This window comes from Anabrus simplex, chromosome 7, assembly GCF_040414725.1.
Source record: "Anabrus simplex isolate iqAnaSimp1 chromosome 7, ASM4041472v1, whole genome shotgun sequence".
In the NCBI taxonomy this organism is placed as follows: Eukaryota; Metazoa; Arthropoda; class Insecta; order Orthoptera; family Tettigoniidae; genus Anabrus; species Anabrus simplex.
This window is the reverse complement of record NC_090271.1, coordinates 168,234,688-168,251,450: the sequence shown is the minus strand read 5'-3', so window position 1 is coordinate 168,251,450 and position 16,763 is coordinate 168,234,688. Positions and strand designations below refer to the sequence as shown.

Below are 16,763 nucleotides of genomic sequence, written 5' to 3'. Positions count from 1 at the left end.
TTTCTGGGTTTCACGAAATCTTCAGGCTGCTCCATGTATATTTCTTCGTTCATATTGCCATTTAAATAGGCGCTTTTTACATCAAACTGTCGTACATGCAATTTCTTCTTGGCTGCGACAGCAAGTGATGTCCTGATGGTTTCATGTTTTACTACAGGTCCAAAACGTTGAGAAACTTCCAGCGACTAACCTAGCCTTTCAAATATGAATCTGACCTTTATTGTCCAATTTTGCCTTCAAGACCCACTTGCATGTTATCATTCTTTTGCCTTGAAGAAGATCACATAATTTCCATACTTGGTGTTTCTCGAGAGATCTCATTTCTTCGTCTACCGAATCAATCCACATTTGTCGCTCACGAAGTGGCAATTTTAATGCCTCGTTCCAAAATGCTGGTTCCCTAATGCAACTTGTTTTGACCCTGTATGTCCCAGCTTACTATATGGATCTGAATCCTGGACATGCTGCAGGCAGCATATTAAAATGTTGGAACAATATCACCAGCGATGTTTAATGAGAATTTTGCATATAATCTGACAAGATAGACGCACAAATGTCAGCATACTTGAAGAGGCACAGACCACCAGTATAGAAGCCATGATTTTAAGACGTCAGCTATGATGGACAGGACATGTAATACGCATGCCCGACAATCGCATTCCCAAGCAAGTGTTTTACTTTGAGTTAACAGTGGGTAGCCCTAAATGTTGTTTGGGAGGTCAGAGGAAGCGATTTAAGGATGTAATTAAGACTAACATGAAGATGTGCCACACTGATGTCAACAACTGGGAGACCTTAGCCCTCAACCGTTCATCCTGGAGATCTTCAGTTTATTGCAGCACACTACTTTTTGAACAAAACCGTAGGTGAATAGCGAACAATAAGAGGCAACAAAGGAAGGGAAAAGAACGAAAAAGGAGTCCAATGGCTGCTCCATCTAGGACTATCTCTGCATAAAATTCTGTGTCTCCCGTACTTGGCTGTTCAGTCACCTATGGACTCACAGATGAAGGGGAATTCTGATTGGAAGACCAACCTACTAGTTTTCGAGTGTTTGCTGTTCCACAGTAACTGGCATCCCAACTCTAGGATCACTTACTAGACCTCTCAACTTCTGACCCTTGTTTTAATTACAGGCAGCTCAGTGATGTAAATGTAGCGTGGCTGCCTCTTACCCATGGTTTCATATCAGCTAATCTAGGAATTTTAACCGGGACTGAGGACTGGAACAGGACTCACTCAAACTCATGAGACCAACTGAAGAGCTGTGATATAAGAGTAGTAGACCAAGAGACAAGAACCAAGCAATACCACTAGGGATGTTGTCATACTGACCATACTGGCACTCCAATATCTGCAGGCTATCTGGCTGGGCAGCAGTTGTAATGGCAGGCCACAGCCCTTTATGGATAGCAGGTGCCATGGGTTTTTGTCTATGAATTACAATATAGCCATAGGAATCCAGGTAGGATGTTACTATAAGGCCCTCAGGCAACAGTTATAACACACTGCAGCTTCCATGGCTCGATGCATTTGTTGGTAATAGGTAATATTAGTGGCTGACTATGTTTAGGACTGCTCAGAAGTAGATGCAGTAAACGAATTGCTCTACAGCCACAGCCCTAAGCAAGACGACCGATCACACATCTACCGCCTACGTGCCAAGTTATCACTAGAGGCTTCCAGACACCACAATCCTGCCCCTGTCACAACTTCTTGATCGCCGCAAGACTTTTGGAAGAAGTCATACATTATTGGAAGACTGCTGTGCATGAATTCTTTTAGAGTGAGTGTTGCTGCACATCAACAAATGCACCTTACTTGATGACTAGGAAATATGTTCAACGGCAAGCAGATGTAAGACGATTGAAGGATTCCTAATCACTCCAGCCTTCATCCGCCATTCCAGTAGAGTAAGGACACCCTCTCCGAACGACTGGTCCGCCGTTGAGAACTTTATATGCCGTTGACCACATGACATTTAGGGAAAATTTCCACCCCAAGGGCAAGAGAGTGCCCTAACCACTACCAGCTCATGAGTAGCGCCTTCACAGCCAGTTCGTCTGGCATGACCTCATCTGCCTCCAAAACTGTTGGGAACCAAAGTGAGAGGTTCCTCCTCCACTTGTTTGCCGTTTAATCTTCAAGTGATGGATTCCATTGTCATTTCCTCCACTGAGGGGACCATTATCCCCACCTGAGGGAGCTCATCTGCCTGAAGCCGTTGGCCCCTTTAGGGACTCAGGTTATTTGCTGCCACCCAACACTCGGTGTTAGCAGTTTTACAGCTGGGTGCCACACCAGCCAACTCTCCTCCTTTCTCATTCCGAACTTGGAGCTGGACAATGGCAGAGTTACTTCAACATTTTCTTAGTCATGGCTTTTGTGTTCAGGCTGCTTGCTCTACCTAATCTATAAAAAGTCTCTGAAGTTCACTTAATAATCTCACCAGATGGCCAGAGACTCCAGCTGAGCCTAGCATTGCTTTCAGTTATTTATGCTAGATTCTCTTTCATCCTTCCTATCTGACTGCCCTTGGCCAGCTTGTCTTCAGACAGTGGCAGTGTTATGTTAGCCATGCCTTGGTGAAAGTCTTTCATTTTCATGCTTTACGTGGTCCTTACCTGTCTTCAGCCTAATGTTAATGTTAAGAGAGTAATAAACCCATTATTTTTTCTCTAAAATCAACTATCACTACTTTCACTAAGTGTACATTTATCAAAACCTGCTAAGTTAACAGTGTTACCAGGACGCCTCAGATTACGAGACTTGATACTCTTAGAAATAGGCTGACAAACAAACTGGCATTCGATAGGGTGCTATTAAAATTATCTGAAGGGAATGTGGTGTATCTTGTAATAAGAGATATTCAAAGGTTAACACTGATGCTTTCACAGCTTGTATATGTCGTTCTCTGCGAAACGTTAAGAGTTTCACCTTGTTTTCTTGACATGGCATAAGCCCAAAAGCCCATATCATGTCTATAAGATATATTGCAAGTTTTTAAATGTCAATAACTGGAAAATTAATTTTTCTCTTTTTAAACGGTAATTTTTTCTAACAATATTTTCATTTCTGGTTCTTAGCTCTTAAAGGGGAAAGAGGATGGAAGAGAGGACAGGACTACATAGGGGGGAGGGGGGCTCTTATCATTTGATCTACTACACACAAAAAGTATGTTGCTATTCAAAAAAATTAATTTGTGAACCATTGTTTCTTGACCTGATATTGTATTCAGTTCTCCTTTATTAGCACTGTGAATTAAATACACAAAATACTCTTTCTGCTGTGGTACCAATTTTCCTTTTCTTGCATGAAAATGATTTTAATGAGAACTGGTAATAGGCTTATCTACATTAAGATCTCTCTCATAGTCAGATACAGTATGTATAGACTAAGATGAAATAGTAATCCTGTTAAGGCATTAATGGATGAAGTGGGTAATTTTTTTACAAGTTGTTTTACGTCGCACCGACACAGATAGGTCTTATGGCGACGATAGCGCAGGAAGGGGATAGGAGTAGGAAGAAAGCAGCCATGGCCTTAATAAGGTACAGCCCCAGCATTTGCTTGGTGTGAAAAAGGGGAAACAACTGAAAACCATCTTTAGGGCTTCCGACAGTGGAAGTGGGTTTTAGCATATAGAATTCACATAGGCCTAATTGTTATACAGTTGGTTGTTAGCAAATAAATTGATGCTTTTAAAAGTATTTAACTATGATTTGTACAGTCAATCTAAAAAGAATTAGTGCATTGTATTATATAAGTTCCTCGCAGGCTCATTTGTGCATGAAAGAATCCGTCGACTACAGTTCACATGCTCCTTACAACAGTTTGGGCTGCATACAGTAATTTGATTATCCTGGGCAATGGACTGTAAGGAATTCAAGTTTAACTTATTTATTTTCAATATATAGGCACCTGAGCCAAGGTTCTTCTTTGTGCAATACAGAGTAATTACAATGATGGCCATGTTTCACAGTGAGATTACAAAATAAAGAAAATATGGTATGCATAATTGAAATGGCGTATGGCTTTTATTGCCGGGAGTGTCCGAAGACATGTTCGGCTCGCCAGGTGCAGGTCTTTTTATTTGACGCAACCTGTGCATCGTGATGAAGATGAAATGTAGTTCAATAATAATGTCCTACTCGAGTTAGGTAGAAAACTATTGAAATTGATAAAAATATTATTTAACAAAATATCTAGTGACTTTTTTATTGATTTCACAGTCAACTGTTATCCTAATATCCTTGACTAATTTATATAAGCTCACCAGACAAACCCCTGGAGAAATCATTACAAGCATAATTTAATACTGTGCCTCTGGACTTCATAACCGCCTGGGTTCGGTTAGGAAGTGAGTCCACAAGGCTGTGCAGGTACGTCGCATCCAGGTTAAGCCACTCGCTGAGGATTTGATCGTGCAGTTCCATCAAATTGCGGGGATGCTGATGTCGGTGTTTTAGCCACTGTTCCAACATGTCCCACAGATTGTCAATGGAGTTCAAGTCAGGTGATGTTCCTGCTCAGTTGAAATGTAATGGAGTTCATAAAACCAGTCACATATGCGTCCAGCCCGATGAACTTCGTTGTTGTTGCACCGGGCAAGTTGGCTGTGGGGTTAGGGACGTGCAGCTGTGAGCTTGTATCCGGGAGATTGTGGGTTTGAACCCCACTGTTGGCAGTCCTGAAGATGGTTTTCCGTGGTTTCCCATTTTCACACCAGGCAAATGCTGGGGCTGTACCTTAATTAAGGCCACGGCAGCTTCCCTTCGACTCCTAGCCCTTTCCTATCCCATCATCGCCACAAGACCTATCTGTGTTGGTGCGACGTAAAGCCACTAGCAAAAAAAAGAAAAAGAACTTTGTTGTTGTCATCTTGGAAAATCGGGGTATCAAGTAGCAGAGGTACCAACTATTACGGTTGTCCGTAATTATTACGGATTTCACCTCACAATTACGGCATTATGGTCAAAGGGGAAATTATTACGGAAAAGCTGATATTCACACGAAATCATTTTCTATGGAAAAAAGAAAAGAAGGAAAAAATGTTAAATCCTTTAGCATTTCTGCTCAATTCTCCTCGTTTCAGTGCTTGTGAGACGACAACGATACTTATTCTATTGTCACTTCCTTTTGCTACCCATACGCTCTCCTCTGCTATAAATCCTTAAGTAATGTATTTCTATATTAAGTGTACCGGACAGTTGATAAAAAGAATTGAGACCTACATTAAGGAGATCTATACGGGAATCGCTTATGGTTCAGCAGACGAAAATGTGATCAGAGGGTGAAGGATGCTTGAAGAAAACCTACCTTGAAAAGCAGCTGCTGGGTGCGAAACGAGTTACAAGGAATGTTTTATCCCTGAATTAAGAGGTAGTATGAAAATGTTATTCACTGACTGCAACAAATCCTGTCGGGTTTGGAAGCGATTTTGAATCGCAAGCCATGAAACGTGTCTCCGGTCCCTCTCAGTCAGGATCTTTTTCTGACCACAATTCTGACGTATTTCGTGGTCACGTGTAGAACACCACTGCTTGCAGACACGTTACACAGTCTGCTGCAAAACACCAACAAATCCAGCAACTTCACACACCATATGACCATGGGCACGGCCAAACACGATTGCCCCATTTTGCCACTCTGTCACATACTGTACTTACATCTACCCATGTTGATGTACACTGTCCGCTTGAAACATCAATGTCTCACTGATCGCTACTGCCTAATGCTCACATAGAGGCAGTGTGTGTGAGGTTGAGCATGGGACTCATTCACTGCGCCATCTGTAGAGGCTTAATGATCCATCTGTGTGTGTGCACTAGGGTGACTTAAGTTTTTGTCTGATGAGTTTATATCTTCACTTTGTAGCTCTGGCACACCATGAATATCCATGTTATTCAATTGTAGGTACTGATTAAGGTGCTCTATCTGATCACAAGAGTTGGATTTCATAATTCTGAGTTCTAGTTGCAGGTCTTTCATTTTTGTGTTGTTTTTATTTACTTCTTTTCTAAGTTCACATTAACTCGTATTATTCTTCATCCTCCATCATCCTTACCCCGAAGTTCCTGGGTCGGGTTGTGGATCATTGACCTCCATCCACTTATCGCACCTCCCTGGAGATTATAAATTTTCCAGCATACTCAATCTTGGTTGCCATCGTTTCACCCCAGTGTGCCAATTTGGGCTCATCATTCAGGACAAACATTTCAGGTTTTGTATGGGAATCAGTATCTATATCAACCTTCCTGGAGACACAAGAGATATGCTTCACTTCTGGGACACCCCTTAGATCTTTGTTCTGATCCACTTTGACACTTCGTATAGGCTGTTATTACGATGGGCTTGTTTATCTATCCAAGTTCAGTAATATGATGCACAGCAGATTGCTTTGAATCTGTGCCAGGTGGCATAGACAGCTGTGGCATAGGTAGACATAGATCCAAACATCACAATTTGAATTCCCATCCAGGACATGAGACCCTCCTAGTAGCACTAGAGGAGAATTCTCTTCCTCTCAGCTTGTTTCACTTCCTTTCCTGGTGTGGTGCAGACTACACATAACCAAATCAGGACTCTGAAATTTCATTGCTGCTAGGAAGGTCCATTTGACCAAGGATCAGCAGGATGATACCAAATTTATAACTTCATATATTAATTTGGTAAATTAAGAAATACACGTGTTTGTAATTAGGTGTATCTGTCCAAGTTCCATAATGTTATGCACAGGGGACTGCTTTGAACCTGAGCCAGGTGGCATAGACATATCCAAATACCACAAATTTGATTCCCGTCCAGGACCTATTGTTTTATTTTCATGCATTTCAAAGATATGTTTCACTATTCTCCTCATAGATGTTATTGCTACTTAAATTGCTTATAGTTAATTAATCTTAGTTATTCCATTATATTGCATTTGTTACGAAACATGTGATGTCCAGAGAAATATCATGATACATTTTACACCTACAGTCTAATATCCTTGCATGTTGGTACATGGGCTGCGTACTGTGTTTATAACAGTCATTTCTATAATGGCGAAGCTTGTAGGTCAGCCATGTTGGTGCTGGTGAGAACTTTTTTTTGCAACAAAAGCTGGTTGTAAGGAAGGCATTCCTGTGTATACTGCTAGGCGATGGGCCAGGTTTTATCAGAAACATGCATTCTATAGGCCACCCAAGCATCTCTACTTGAGAGCAAGATGAGGCTCTCGTGGCAGCAGTAGACGAGAACCTCTTCTTCTCAGCTGTTTTACTGAGGGCTTTGTCTTCCTTTTCTGGTGTGGTGCAGGCTACGATAACTGAATTAGGGATGCAGGACTCCAAAATTGCGTCCTCACAAGGAAGGTCCAATTGACCAAGAACCAGCAATATAATCGGCCAGACCGTACCTCAGAGGCAGTTAAGTGATGATTTGCTTCATGGGTGAGAATCAAGGTTAGCCTCTGAATTGTCCTTACCTGAACCCCATTGAGAATGTGTGGGGTTTAATGAACAGGACTCTGCAGGAATGCCAGCATTACCCAAGCTCAAAGGAAGAACTGTATACAGTGGTGTTCAGCCTTTGAAAAGAACTGGCCCATTAAGAGTGCTTCTTCCAGACCCTTGGTGGAGTCAGCAGACCTGATACTGAATTGTGTTTGTTTGTTTGTAGAAACTGGTAAGTCTCGATACACATTTTTCTTTTCTTTTCTTTCCTTGTAATAAAGATGATACTATCCTTGTATGGAAACATCCATATCTCTTCTAGCAATGAGGAATCATTGTAACAAAATTGCAGAAAAAATGCTCACTAGAAGGATTTAAACCTATGCCAGCTCCCACTATCCATACTGTCAGTTCAACCCAGTGCCTCTAGCTGCACAGCTAGCACAAAGCTCTCTGACTCACTTATTTCCTTTCTGACGTATTCTCATTTGTTTTTATTTGTAGAGACCAAAGTTAAAATATTGGGGCATATTTTTACTTTCTTTCTTGTTTAGTTCTCAAGCCCAGAGCCAAAACTCGGAAGGAATGAATAGAGTAACCTCGCACTTGTAATCCGTGACACTGCTCCAAAGGTTCTCATGTAAACCCTCCATTGGGACTTGGCTAAAACAGTTATCAAGAGTGCTTTTTGAAAAAGAAAAAAAAAAAATTAGCAATGGTACAAAAGAAGTTAAAATCTGGCAAGAGTTAACAGACCATCATTTGCATCATGGAAGTGATTATAACATGGCATTCATTCCTAAAAATTGCAATTTATCACATCATGTAAAAAAAGGAAAATTAATAAAATGAAGGCAAAGGTGACCTGTGAGGATCTCTTGAAGCTAGATGTATCATGTCATCCCAAAAATTTTTTGTCATTTGTATGGAATAAGTTTGGCTTTTCAAAAACTGAATACAAGACATTGTGTTTTTAAATGTAATTCACAGTTCATTGGGAATGGTAAAATCCCACCTCTACAGTTAGAAATACCCAAAACTATACAATATATCTACACAGGCAATAACATTTACACACCGATGTAGACCTATATTCTATTCATTCATTTATTTCAGTTAATTCCAGCAAGCCTGCAGGCACATAGGAATTGTGCAGGACATTACATACTGGCAGGCACTTACATATCAAAGTAAAGTTTGTATCTGTAAGATTATTAGTAAATGGTTGAGCATATAAACACATACAATATATAAACTATGTACATCATCAGTATGAGGATTACAGATAATTATTTCTGATTGTACACTGACTGACAGTGACAATGCAACACCAAGGAGGAGTGGTTCGAAAGGGATGAAAGTTGGGGAAAAAACAGAGACGGCACGGACGAATAATTGATGTTTATTTCAAACCGATATGCAGGTTACACAATGCGCACGGCATCGACTCAGTAGGATGTAGGACCACCGCGAGCGGCGATGCACGCAGAAACACGTCGAGGTACAGAGTCAATAAGAGTGCGGATGGTGTCCTGAGGGATGGTTCTCCATTCTCTGTCAACCATTTGCCACAGTTGGTCGTCCGTACGAGACTGGGGCAGAGTTTGCAAACGGCGTCCAATGAGATCCCACACGTGTTCGATTGGTGAGAGATCCGGAGAGTACGCTGGCCACGGAAGCATCTGTACACCTCGTAGAGCCTGTTGGGAGATGCGAGCAGTGTGTGGGCGGGCATTATCCTGCTGAAACAGAGTATTGGGCAGCCCCTGAAGGTACGGGAGTGCCACCGGCCGGAGCACATGCTGCACGTAGCGGTGGGCATTTAACGTGCATTGAATACGCACTAGAGGTGACGTGGAATCATACGCAATAGCGCCCCAAACCATGATGCCGCGTTGTCTAGCGGTAGGGCGCTCCACAGTTACTACCGGATTTGACCTTTCTCCACGCCGACGCCACACTCGTCTGCGGTGACTATCCCTGACAGAACAGAAGCGTGACTCATCGGAGAACACGACGTTCCGCCATTCCCTCATCCAAGTCGCTCTAGCCCGGCACCATGCCAGGCGTGCACGTCTATGCTGTGGAGTCAATGGTAGTCTTCTGAGCAGACGCCGGGAGTGCAGGCCTCCTTCAACCAATCGACGGGAAATTGTTCTGGTCGATATTGGAACAGCCAGGGTGTCTTGCACATGCTGAAGAATGGCGGTTGACGTGGCGTGCGGGGCTGCCACCGCTTGGCGGCGGATGCGCCGATCCTCGCGTGCTGACGTCACTCGGGCTGCGCCTGGACCCCTCGCACGTGCCACATGTCCCTGCGCCAACCATCTTCGCCACAGGCGCTGCACTGTGGACACATCCCTATGGGTATCGGCTGCGATTTGACGAAGCGACCAACCTGCCCTTCTCAGCCTGATCACCATACCCCTCGTAAAGTCGTCTGTCTGCTGGAAATGCCTCCGTTGGCGGCGGCCTGGCATTCTTAGCTATACACGTGTCCTGTGGCACACGACAGCACGTTCTACAATGACTGTTGGCAGAGAAATCACGGTACGAAGTGGGCCATTCGCCAACGCCGTGTCCCATTTATCGTTCGCTACGTGTGCAGCACAGCGGCGCATTTCACATCATGAGCATACCTCAGTGACGTCAGTCTACCCTGCAATTGGCATAAAGTTCTGACCACTCCTTCTTGGTGTTGCATTTGCTCTGTCAGTCAGTGTATTTACCTTTACATAAAAATTGTAGAGGTACAAGAATAGATCACAGAGTATTTTCATTTACATAAGAGTTGCTGAGGTACAAGAATAGATTATAGGGTATTTACATATATATAACATAAGAGTTGCAGAGGTACAAGAATAAATCCGGACAGTTTGCAAGACTGTTTGGGAGAATGACTTAAGTGACAACCGATATTTTGATTTAAACAGCGCTGTACCTTTCCCACAAATAATGCTTGAATCTTTGTTTGAATTTTGTCAAAGTTGGTGCTCTTTTTACCTCCAAAAGGACATTATTTAATATTTGGATCACAGAGAACTTCAAGCTGTTTATATCATATTTATAAGAACGGACATTGTATAAGGCCAAGTCATTTGCGTGCTTATCCTACTATGTGGATGGTTCTCAGAATGTAGTGTTATGGTGTACAGATTTATGTTTATACATGAGTACAGCTGCATTGAATTCTGTATTCATGCTTAGGGGTGGTATCTTAGCACTTAGATATAGATATTTGATTGGCATTAAGTAGGGAAGATTAAGTATATTGTATTAGTTCACTTTGTCCACAGTGGCAACCTGTAAATTCAGGAAGTTGATGGTTCCACAATAAATCACCTTTCTCTCTCTCTCTCATGTTTATTTACTTAATATGATTGAGAAATTTATAACTTATCCTGAGTCAAATGTCTATTTTCTCATCTATACTTTCAGAATAGTAGCAGAAGGCAAATCAGTTATGCCTTACGCTGATGTTCGAATCTTACCACCTTTAACTGCTCCTGACAAAGTGGTGTGTGTGGGGCTCAACTATCGTGGGCATTGTGAAGAGCAAAATCTCCCACATCCAAAAGAGCCAATGTTTTTCTCAAAGTTTAGCAGCTGTATTACTGGACCATATGATGACATCAAATATCCGACCATCACAAAAGTAAGAGTGATACCATATCTTATTATTAATTTTAGTTCAGATCATTGATTAAATATCATGTGTATATTTTATTTACAACTATTGAACATGTGTTGATCATTTCTTCATTGATTTGTAGAGAAATTATAAATCACTTTATGTAATAAGAGCTATTTATAAAACAATTTCAAATAAATTATTCCTTATAATAAAATTTATGGATATTCTTCAGTTTACAAACATTATTAGTGAAGTTTTAAAAAATACCAAATATTTTATAGATCAGTTGAAAAGAATAGGCCCCAAAAACCGTAAAGGTAATTAGTGGGACGTAAAGGCAATAACATCATTTAAAAAAAAATAGGTAATAAGTTAGAGCTAGCTGTAAGTGAATCTCTCTCTTAGTTTGATGCTGGGTAGACAGTGTGCTAATTTTTGTATTTAACATAGTATTTCTGGGAGAGGATACCATTCCAGTAATCATTAATGGACAAGGGGAGTGTGTATGCGAGGGTCTTCAAAAGGCAGAAGTATTCACTCAGCAGTATGTAAAGATTGTTGGTTACAAGGATATGTCCAGATAGAGGAGGTGACTAATACTAAAGAAGTGTTAAAATTTACCTATGGCAGCATTGACATTTACAGTAAGATACAAAAGTTGAAAACTAGAAAAGCAGCTGGAATTGATAAGGTTTCGTTCGATATACTAAAGACAATGGGTTGGGATATAGTACCATATCTGAAGTACTTGTTTGATTATTGTTTGCATGAAGGAACTTTACCAAATGAATGGAGAGTTGCTATAGTAGCCCCTTTATACAGTATAAAGGAAAGGGTGATAGATATAAAGCTGAAAATTACAGGCCAGTCAGTTTGACATGCATTGCATGTAAGCTTTGGGAAAGCATTCTTTCTGATTATATAAGACATGTTTGTGAAATTAATAACTGGTTTGATAGAAGGCAGTTTGGGTTTAGGAAAGGTTATTCCACTGAAGCCCAATTTGTAGGATTCCAGCAAGATATAGCAGATATCCTGGATTCAGGAGGTCATTTGGACTGTATCGCGATTGACCTGTCTAAGGCCTTTGACAGGGTAGATCGTGGGAGACTACTGGCAAAAATGAGTGCAATTGGACTTGACAAAAGAGTGACTGAATAGGTGGCTCTGTTTCTAGAAAATAGAATTCAGAGAATTAGAGTAGGTGAAGCTTTATCTGTCCCTGTAATTAATAAGAGGGGAATTCCTCAAGGCAGTATTATTGTACCTTTATGTTTCCCTATATATATGTCAATGATATGTGCAAAGAAGTGGAATCAGAGATAAGGCTTTTTTTTTGCAGATGATGTTATTCTGTACAGAGTAATAAATAAGTTACAAGATTGTGAGCAACTGCAAAATGACCTCGATAATGTTGTGAGATGGGCAGTAGGCAATGGTATGATGATAAACAGGGATAACAGTCAGGTTGTGAGTTTCACAAATAGGAAAAGTCCTCTCATTTTTAATTACTGCGTTGATGGGGTGAAAGTTCCCTTTAGGGATCATTGTAAATAGCTAGGTATTAATATAAGGAAAGATCTTCATTGGGGTAATCACATAAATATGATTGTAAATAAAGGGTAGAGATCTCTGCACATGGTAATGAGAGTATTTAGGGGTTGTAGTAAGGATGTAAAGAAGAGAGCCTATTTGTCTCTGTTGAGACCCCAACTAGAGTATGGTTCAAGTGTATGGGACCCTCACCAGGATTACTTGATTCAGGAACTGGAAAAAATCCAAAGGAAAGCAGCTCGATTTGTTCTGGGCGATTTCCGACAAAAGAGTAGCGTTACAAAAATGTTACAAAGTTTGGGCTGGGAAGACTTGCGAGAAAGGAGATGAGCTGTTCGACTAAGTGGTATGTTACAAACCATTATTCTAGTCATTAAACTTTGTGATAAGTGGTATGTTCCGAGCTTTCGGTGGAGAGATGGCGTGGGAGGACATCAGTAGACGAATAAGTTTGAGTGGTGTCTTTAAAAGTAGGAAAGACCACAATATGAAGATAAAGTTGGAATTCAAGAGGACAAATTGGTGAAATATTCGTTTATAGGAAGGGGAGTTAGGGATTGGAATAACTTACCAAGGGAAATGTTCAATACATTTCCAATTTCTTTGAAATCATTTAAGAAAAGACTAGGAAAACAACAGATAGGGAATCTGCCACCTGAGCGACTGCCTTAAATGCAGATCAGTATTGATTGATTGATTGATTGATTGATTCTTCAGATGTTATAATAGACAATCAATTGTTAACAGTAACAAGCTAGTAGGCCTATTCTTCAAAATTTGTCAGAAGACAAAAACACAATTATTACATTCAAACTTCTTAGTAAATGGTTCATAAGGGTGTGATTGCAGAGTGGCATTACCACTGGCTACTCACCAGTGTTTCTGCAGTTTGAATCCCCAGCCAGTGCACAGGAGATTTTTGAAATAGGTCACATCCCTCTGGTTCAGATTCCACATAAAATTCGGGGTCTCAAGGTAATGATCACAACATTGACAAGCACATAAAACTGCAAACTTTCTTTAATGCCTCATAAGCTAGGGTCAAACTTTGCTATATTAGTTTTCTCTTGAATATGGTACTCATTGCTAGAAGTATGATGTTATAAATAGAATATGGGTTGTTAGGCACTTGCTTTGTGTACCCAAGGTAGTGATATTGAATCCTGATGCCTTTGGTTGTCGTTAGTAAGAGACTTGTGCCAGTAGACAGACACACAGTAAGGAATCCCTGTCGGAGCAAACTTTGAGCACATTCTTGTCTCGTAAGACTGTCAGCAGTTAAAGAGTCTTTAAATTCATTAATTGCTTTGAAAATACAGCTAACTAACAGTAATGTCGCAAATTTCCTTTAATAAAGTTTTCATGTAAGCATAGTGTTATACTTTCCAGATATACATACGTTACACTGATGATAATTTATTTGGTGTATATGAGTGCTACCAATTATCTGCTGAGGAAGGAACTGTTGATAGTGTGTTTAGCAGAGTTTGACGAGACTGAAACTAAAACTTCAGACATTTCTTTATTTTTACCTTTTTTCCTTCATCTATTCTGTTATTATGCATCCTGCTATCTGTAATGTTTAGTCAAATAAAATACCTTAACCCTATCCTGCCCCCCCCCCCCCCCTCTCTCTCTCTCTCTCTCTCTCTCTCTCTCTCTCTCTCTCTCTCTTGCACATTGTACTAGAGAATAAGTCAGTTGTGTTTCTTGCCTGTGTGGAGAATGGAACATTGGGTACTTTTAATTTGTCATTGAAAAGGGCCAGCTGAAGAATCTGCTGGTACCAATAGGAAATATTAGGAAGTGTTAAAGCAGTAGAATTGGAAAACCATTTCTAGGAAAAGCAGGTAACGCAGAAAGATGGCAGTAACATATTCAACAATTCTATCAAGCGAGTGGCTGCATAGTTTGGGTCACATACTTGTCATCTTGCATTCGGGAGATAGTGGGTTTGAACCTCACTGTTAACAGCCCTGAAGATAATTTTCCATGGTTTCCCATTTCCACACAAGGCAAATACTGGGGGTGTACCTTAATCAAGGCCACGGTTGATTCCTTCCCACTCCTAGCCATGTCCTGTCCCATAATCGCCATAAGAGCAAATTGTACAAGAGAGGGGAGGAAATAAGGTTCTGGAACAAGGTGAGGCTGTTCATGCTGATGAAAGACCCAATTTTAAGGTCAGAATTCAACAGAGCTGTGAGAGACCTAAGAGAAACAAGGCACTTGGAATTGATGACATACCCTCAGAATTACAGACTGTTTTAGGAGAAACCAACATGGGGAGGTTATTCCATTTAGTGTATAAGATGTATGATACGGGAGAAGTGCCATCTGACGTTAGACGGAATTTTATAAATTAACTGAGTTGAAACTGAAAAGAGATGGCTTCAGATATCACAAGAAGAAAGAAAACAAAAAAGTCAGGCAGAATGTTGTTATACCTATTGCCGAGAAAGCAGGTCCTGACAAGTGTGAAAACTACCACACCATTAGTTTAATATTTTCTCATGCTTGCAAAATTCTGACATGTATTATTTACAGAAGAATGGAAAGACAAGTTGAAGCTTAGTTGGGAGAAGATCAGTTTGACATCAGAAAAAAAAAGTGTAAGAATCCAGAAAGTAATCCTGGCTTTCAGTCTAACCTTAGAGGATCAAATCAAGGACAAGACCATTTGATAACATTTATTGGACCAAGCTATTTGAAATTATGAAAGTCATCGGGATCAGATACCAAGAAAGAAGGATTATCTATAAGCTGTACAAATGTCTCTCTGCAGTTATAAGAGTCTAGGGCTATGAAAAAAACACAATCCAGAAGGGTCAGACGCAAGGCTTCAGTTTGTCTCCTCTTCTTTTCAGTGTTTCTATTGAACAGGCAGTAAGGGAAATCAAAGAGGGATGAGGAAAGGCAATCACAATCCAAGGGGAGGAAATCAAAACGCTGAGATTTGCTAATGGTATTTTTATTATATCTGAATGCAGAAGATCTGGAGAAAATGCTGAATGGTATGGACACAGTCTTGGAGCAAAAGATGAAAATAAATACATCCGAAACAAAAGTATCGGAGTGCAGTCGAATGAAGGTAGGTGATAGGAAATATTAGGAAGTGTTAAAGGAAGCAGTAGAATAACAAATGATGACAGAAGTAAGGAGGACATAAAATGCAGTCTAGCACAAGCAAGGAGGGCCTTTCTTAGGAAAAAAGATTTGCTCGCTTGGAACATTTATATAGGAATTGGATGTTTTTGAAGACTTTCATCTGGAGTACGGCATTGTATCGAAGTGAAACATGGACAACTAGCTTGGAAAGAGAGTTGAAGCTTTTGAAATATGGTGTTCCAGAAGAATGCCGAACATGAGACGGGTAGATCGAATCACATATGAAAAGATTGGGGAGAGGAAAACAGTTTGGCAAAATTTGACCAGAAGACATAGACATCTAAAGACTCCCAGGACTTATCCAGTTGGTTTTTGATGGAAATGTAGGTGGTAAAAACAGTAGGGGTAGACCAAGGCATGAATGTGACAAGCAAATTAGAGTAGATGTAGGATGTAGTAGTTACGTAGAAATAAAGAGGTTAGCATAAGATAGGGTGATATGGAGAGCTGCATCAAATAATCTGTTGACTGATGATTCAACATACAGTACATGCTGTTAATATAATACCGGGTGCTGCATCCATATGTACTAGCTGTCTTGTGACATCATTCTATGTGGCTTAAGTTGAATATTGGTGATGTTATGCTTTCTATGTGGATTTCAAAGCTGTATCCTTGAAACTTAAAACTTAAAAAAAAAATTTAGTTGAATTGAGATTATGAATACTGCGGCAAAAATTATGTGCCTATAGAAACTGGCATCTACATAAAGTAAGTTGTTGTCAAAGAAGTAGTCTTGTATCCTGTATACAGTATTATGCCTAAATCCATGTGGTGTTCGATTAACGGACTATTTAAAAGCTCCCAGGCAGCGAAAATGTGATGCCATTTTGGAACTTGTAAGCAGTAAGAGACGCTACCAATACTTGTTTATATTTGCTTATCTGTTCATTGCATTTTTAATTTGTAAGATGGCGATGTTTTGTCTAATTCAAACTGATAGTTTAAAAACAAATAGAAAAAGGCACTGA

The 16,763-nt window shown here is 40.4% G+C and overlaps 1 protein-coding gene across 1 annotated transcript in view; it reads left to right on the top strand.

Moving 5' to 3' along the window:
* The window catches only part of LOC136877416 (oxaloacetate tautomerase FAHD2A, mitochondrial), a 116,452-nt gene that overhangs the window by 8,928 nt on the left and 90,761 nt on the right, over positions 1-16,763 (top strand). The window contains exon 2 of the mRNA XM_067151437.2: positions 10,875-11,091. Within this exon, the coding sequence (XP_067007538.1) occupies positions 10,875-11,091 (217 nt within the window). The remainder of the gene's footprint in view (positions 1-10,874; positions 11,092-16,763) is intronic.